Source organism: Cariama cristata, unplaced genomic scaffold (genome assembly GCF_000690535.1).
Source record: "Cariama cristata isolate BGI_N322 unplaced genomic scaffold, ASM69053v1 scaffold420, whole genome shotgun sequence".
Classification (NCBI taxonomy): Eukaryota; Metazoa; Chordata; class Aves; order Cariamiformes; family Cariamidae; genus Cariama; species Cariama cristata.
The window spans coordinates 73,757-80,381 of record NW_009593898.1 but is presented as its reverse complement, the minus strand read 5'-3'; the positions used below and the strand labels follow the sequence as shown (position 1 = coordinate 80,381).

The 6,625-nt window shown below is 45.7% G+C and overlaps 1 protein-coding gene across 1 annotated transcript in view; it reads left to right on the top strand.

The window, feature by feature from the left end:
- KTN1 (kinectin 1 (kinesin receptor)) overlaps nucleotides 1-6,625 on the top strand; it is a 55,872-nt gene that overhangs the window by 45,935 nt on the left and 3,312 nt on the right. Inside the window, exons 40-41 of the mRNA XM_009695880.1 lie at nucleotides 806-889; nucleotides 2,247-2,339. Of these exons, the coding sequence (XP_009694182.1) occupies nucleotides 806-889; nucleotides 2,247-2,339 (177 nt within the window). The remainder of the gene's footprint in view (nucleotides 1-805; nucleotides 890-2,246; nucleotides 2,340-6,625) is intronic.

The following is a 6,625-nucleotide window of genomic DNA, read 5'->3' as shown; positions in this document are numbered from 1 at the left end:
AGCACGGTGCACTTCAGAGACACAAATCCAACAGAATTGGCACTCGAGCTTCTTGTTAGCACTCGTGTTCAAGGCTCAAGCCTTAAGTGCTGTGGCTGGTTCTGTATGCTGCATTGAAGAGCAATCAAAATATTCTTTAAAAAAATGTTTATATCCTTTGGAAGGCTGTAGCTTAAGGGCAGCCGGTACAAAGTATTCATCGCTCTTGACTGAAATAGTTTTACTTTTTTGGATTGAATTTAAACACAATCGACAACTTAATATACCCCTGTCAGTGATTCATGCCTTGATGTGACATTAACAGACTGGTTAAGTCAACATAGTAGTAATAAGTGGTGCTTTATTAAGATGACAAGTAGAGCTTTTTAGTTTATTCAGCAGTAAAATGACTGTTTAGCCTGAATTAAAAGATGACAATCTACATTTTGGGATATTTGCTGTGAATTAAGTTGAAGTCTGGGCTGACTTTTGTGATAAGAGTGCTGGAGAGGCTTACGTACTTTAAGTATTGCTAGTATTCCTACTGGCAGTATAGTTTAAAAGTTGAAACCACTTGTAATGAAGCTGATGCCAACCATGTCTTGTCTTCTGTAGTTTCCATTCTTTACATTTATCTTTACAGATGGAGTCTCTCTTTCTTGACTGTCCCTGTAAACCTCATCATACGTGTTGACTAATCCAGTGTGTGCAATAATTGTTAGTAATCTTACTCCCTTTGCAGTCGGTGTGCACTGGGTTAATCTGTGGGACAGATGAAATCTCTGTGTTTGAAGGGAAACTTATTTTCTTTGTTACTACTTTGCAGCTGAAAACGCAGCTAAACGAAACACTATCAAAACTCAAAGTTGATCAAAACGAGAGACAGAAGGTAGCTGGTGACTTGCCCAAGGTAAGCAGAGACCCTTAACACTTGCAGATCTAAATGTTATCAAAACCCTCAAGATCTGTAGTTCCGCAGTGCTGGAAAACATGGTGATTGGAGTGGCTTGAGGAGACTGCCTGCCTGGTGGGGTGTCTTACTGTGCTCGCTGATTCCCCAAGTGACTGGGACAGTGGATGTAAAGAGCTCATGCAAGATACCTGCATGTCTGTTGAAATGATAAAAATGCAACCAACAGCTCTGTTTAATTATCCTTCTCGAAAGAGTCTCTTGTTTGTGATAATTTTATGCCAATGGGAACAACTGGTGATTTGGGGCTGCTAAATAATTCTTTAAATAAAGAAACCCAGCCTAACAAAAAGTCCATCCTTCAGCCACACCACAGTCTGAAGCTTTTAAATCCAGACGGCAGTGGGTTACAAGCTGGTTTACAAGCCATCTGCCCATTTGCATGTGGTTACAAATCGGCTAAAATCCAGGAGACCTGAAAATCTTTACAGTTAGCTCTAAGCAAGCTTGATGAGACAAGCAGGTCGGTTACCTCTGCTCTTCCTCAATGGCTGCTCTTGCAAGATGGATTAGAGTGGGAAATCTTCAAGCATAAGAGGTCTCAGTGCTGTCTGTGACCCCAGAAATGAACCTCTCATGGGAGAACTGATAAATGGAGACAAGAATAGCTTGCAGAGTGGCTGAGCTCTGTCTCCAGACTGTATAATACCTTGTTCCTTCTGCGGTAGATGCATAGTAAGGAAATTAGGCTGCGTTCTTGCAGGACTGGAGTGGGGAGAGCTGTTGGTGGGGCAAGTTTTGTCCTGGGACAGGGACAGATGATCACAAAAGCGCTACCAAGAGGTGAGAAGGTAAAGGAGACCCTCTGTAATAAGGTGTAACATTTTGCTCAGGACAATTATGTTGGACATTGACATATGAAGTGAGCTGTGCTGATGTCCATGGTTCATGGTATATTCTATATAAATGCAGATCTATGATTAGGCTTTTGGAGACCTGCCTGCCCTGCTACCCTCGCACAAAGAATTTTGCTGCACAATTTTTACCTAATAATTTGACATGAGACTATTACAGCTTCCCTGTAGAATTGCTCTCAAATGCAGGTAGGCTGACATGCAACATGCTGATTGTAAGGAGACATGTCAATCTTGGCAAATGCGTTGGTCCCCTGAGCAAATCTGGCATAAAACAGATTTCTTCCTGAACAGTGATTTCCTGTGTCTCTAGTGCTCTTAGAGAGATGGAGGTTTGCTTCTCAGCCTTTGCTAATTGTTGTGCCTCCCATTTTATGCGTGGTTTATTTTTTGGGGTTTTTTTGGTGTTTTTTTAAGTGGTGTGTTTTTTTCCTCCCTTACAGGCCCAGGAGTCTTTGGCATCTCTTGAGAGAGAAATTGGAAAAGTTGTTGGGGATGCCAATGTTATTGAAAACAGCGATGTTTGCACAGAGTCGGTGAGTGTTTCTTTTGAGTCCATGCTCAGGGGCATGCAAGTCTCATGCAAAATATGAACTTTGGGAAGTGAGGTCTGGCAAAGGAACGGGACGTGTGCTGCTGATGGTAAATTAAGGCTTGATGAAACTTCCCGTCCTACAACTTGTCAGGTTGGTGTCCTGGCGCTGTATCCCAAGGATGCATTGGGAGTTGTGCTGTCATCTGGATCGTGACCTCTTTTCCATGGCTGAAATCTGCAAGGCGGAAGGGGAGAGATTCTGGACAGGCGATCTGGGCTTCCAGTGGGTTGTTGGGTTGGTTTGGGCAAAAAGGGGGAGATCCCCAGACTACTTCTTTCAAGAAGTGAAGCTAAAAATCAATCTGCTGATAAGTAAATGAGCTTTAAAATACCAGCTGTTGGGTTGGCACTTGCTGATGTCTGTTAAGCCAAAGAAAGAAGGCAGTCTTACATGCCCTGTAACACCAAGACAGAGAATGTTTCTTGCTAGAACATTGACCGTTGTAGTCCTCTGCAGCTGTGGGCAAGAGTCTGTCCTTTGCCACTGGTAGGTCCCAGAATTCAACTTCAGCTGGTCCTGGCTCCTCGGAATTTGTGCTGACCTTGATGTGGTCTAGGAGCAAAATCTTGCTGGCCTGAGCCTTGGTAAGCAACGGACTTGAGCACTGCCTTGTGCTGAGGGTGGGCAACTCTCCAGACTGATGGTGGTTTTGTATCCTCCAGTACTGGCATTGCAGTTGCAGGGTCTGGAATTGGATGGACTCTGTCTGGGGTGGCCTGTTTTCACACTTGCAGGTAACTCACCTGAGCCTGTGGGTTACCGTTAGCACGGATGACTGCTGAACTGCTTGTGTAGCTGGTGCTCCTAAAAAGACACCACTTGTACAAGTGGTTGAGTTGTGGCTTTGTAACCGGGCTTCTCCATCTCTGGAAACAAGAGCTTTCATGCTAGCTTCAGAACAGCTTTCCAGAAGGCAGTTGGGAAGGGGAAGGCTAAAGCAGATCTTTCCCAGCACGTTTTACACAGCTAAGTGGTGTCAATAGAACTCATTACCCATTTTTTTTCTGATGGATAGAGTGGACAGAAATGCTGTCATTTGAGGGGGAGAGGAGCACTTGCTCATAGGACAAATAATTCATATCGACTCCTTTTAGCTGCTGAAAGTAAGTAGCTTCAGCAGCTGTGAGAGAAAGCTAGGACTCCTCTAAGGAGTGCTGTAGAAAAGCCTTTGCCTTTGTAGTCATTAGCAGAAATGAAATGGCTTTTCCGGAGAGCTCGATCATGGATGCGGATCGACTGTTGCGTTGTGGGCTCACCATGCCCGAGCCAGAGATGCAGCTGGGCCTGTGAGACCATGGATGTCCCAACCCTGTGAGCTGTTTTTCTGGAAGCGATGGTAGGTCTGCGGAGCCCTCTCTGGTGTTGCCAGCAGAAGACCAGCCGGTGATGGTGACAGTCGGGTGTGCTGTGTTCCAGGTCTGCAGCAGGCTGGAGAAGAAAAGCCCTCTTCAAACCAATCCCAAACAGCTTGCCCTCTGCTGTGCCCTTATGGCTTATCTATCTATCAGAACAGCGATGCCATCAGCCCCATGGCATTTTGTGGCTGGTGATACTGGTGAGCCCTCCTGAGCCGGGTGTCATTAAATGTGCCCTGCGGTGGCCCGAGTGTGCGGGTTTGATTTAATTGCTTTAGCCTTAACTTGCGTAACCCCTCTGGCTCATGCATCGCTCCGCTGTGACTGCGTGGGCACATTGCAGAACCCTAACCAGGTTTCCTCTAGAATATGCATCGCTTTATTCTGAAGAGGAGTGTGGAAAAACAGTCCTAATAAACCTGTAATTAAGCCGTCATTAGTAAAAATATGTTAATTGTCTAAACAGCACTCTTGACAGGTAGCCATTGGCAGAGGCTGGAATTAGAACATTCTCTTTTTCTTCCCCAAGCGCTTTTTGCTGCTTTTTTCTTTTTGAGGAAAAAAAAGAGGCTGTCTCCCCAGAAGCCTCAAAACCCAGCTTAAAATAGCTCTCAGATTAAAAAAGAAAGTCTTCCAGCCACTTCCACCTAGCAACAGTGTCTTCTTTTTTTTTTTTTTGTAAGAAGGACCTGAAAACACATGCTCAAAAATGAGCATATTTGTTCCTTCTGGGTACTGGAACCAACCCACAAAATTGAGAAATGATGCTTGCGTAAACCCTCAAAAACATTTTGTGTGTTTTCTTTAGACTCCTTTTCTTTCTATTTAAAAATAGACCACTTGGGTTTTCTAATCAGCTTCCTTGTCACTTATGGGACTAGATGATGACTAAAGGGTGCCTTTTAGTATGCTTTAAGGAAGTCATTTATATTCAGCAGCTTGCTTAGGCAGTAAACTTATTTTGAGGCTTATGTGAAATCTAATGTGGTTCCCCCCCCCCGCCCCCAAACACTTCATCACTGAAAACTGGAAATGCTGTATGTGTAAAGCACGGTGGAGGGGAATCTGTCAGGTCAGCACCTCTCTTAGCTACTGGATCTGTGACCACAGGGGGTTCCCCCCTAACCATCCTCTTCCTCTCTTCATCCCCATATCCCAAAGATGCGCTTTCCTCCAAGTCATGGAGAGCATGGGGCTGGGGCACAGCATCAACTGCATAAGGCAACCTTGTGCTTCTGGGCTAGCAGAAGCTACAGTATGACTGTGTTGAGCCCAAATCCCTCGGGAGCTGGTCAGGATTGGCCCCAGGAGGGTTTGGGATGTGTCTATAATTCATGAGTAAACACTGCCTGAGATTAGTGGAGTCACAAAACAGAAGGGAGAGAAAGCAAGTAAGGGAGAGAAGAGCTCTTCCCAGAGATGAGGCCTGAGAGTGAATTGAAAGGCTCCTTCATCGCTTCTGTTCGTGATGGTTTCTGTGCTATTGCACGTGCACTTTTATACGCAGCACTACCGGTCAGTGCTGCGATTCATTTGTTTGCTAGGGTGCTAATTGCATTTGCCTTTCCACTTTCATCAATGTGTATGAGGTTGCTAAGCGAAGTCTCAGTCTTGACAGACCTGATTTTCTACTTTAATAAGGTTAAAATAGGTTAAGGCTGCCCTAATACAGATTCCCAATGATTTTCTACAGTAGAAAAATATTTACCAGTTGCGTTCAAGTAAGAGCTTTGCAATATATGGTTTTGTTCTCTTGCCTGAGCCCAGAGTAGTTTCTGTAATGGTGCAGGTGGTTGAGTTTGATTTACTGCCTGCTCTGCGTAACAGCAAGTCTAGCAGTGTTTTCAGCCAAATGGGAGCTGGGAAAGTGGCCCTCTCTGAACTCACTCTAATTTCCCTGAAACTCTAGGGAGAGATTTGCAACAGCATTATGCATCAGTCTCAATTCTGTTAGTAAAACCGCTTTCAGTTGGAGCAAGGTTGGCTGATGCTGAGCGCTTGCAAACACCTCTGTGCTCATGTTGAGAGTTGGGTACTTCTGTATGGCTGACACCAAGGCAGAATTGCTTATTTTTAGCTGTTAAATTGCAAGGGAAAGCTCTCCTACAGGTTATCTACACGTCCGTGTTATGAGCTGAATAAGGAGTAGTAATGTGTGTTTTAGATGTGGAGTTTTTTGTACATCTCTGGAGGAGCTAATCAATAAAGGTGGTAAAACAGGGATTATATCGCTGTTAGCTCAGCAAGACTGACTTTGGGGAGGAGGGCAGGCAAGAGGGGAAGAGTCCATTTCATTGAATCTTAGAATGGTTTAGTTGGAAAGGACCTTAAAGACCATCCAGTTCCAACCCCCCTACCATGGACAAGTACACCTTCCACCGGACCAGGTTTCGCCAAGCCCCATCCAACCTGGCCTTCAACACTTCCAGGGATGGGGCAGCCACAGCTTCTCTGGGCAACCTGTGCCAGTGCCTCACCACCCTCACCGGGAAGAATTTCTTCCTGATATCTCATCTAAATCTTCCCTCTTCCAGTTTAAAGCCATTGCCCCTTGTCCTATCACTCTCTGCCCTTGTCACAAGGCCCTCCCCAGCTTTCTTGTGAGCCCCTTTAGGTACGGGAAGGCTGCTCTAAAGTGTCCCCAGAGCCGCCTTTTCTCCAGGCTGAACAACGCCAACTCTCTCAGCCTGTCCTCACAGCAGAGGTGCTCCAGCCCTCCTCTGGACTTGCTCCAACAGGTCCATGTCCTTCTTGTGCTGAGGACCCCAGAGCTGAAGGCAGGACTGCAGGGGGGTCTCACCAGAGCGGAGCAGAGGGGCAGAATCCCCTCCCTCGACCTGCTGGCCACGCTGCTTTGGATGCAGCCCAGGA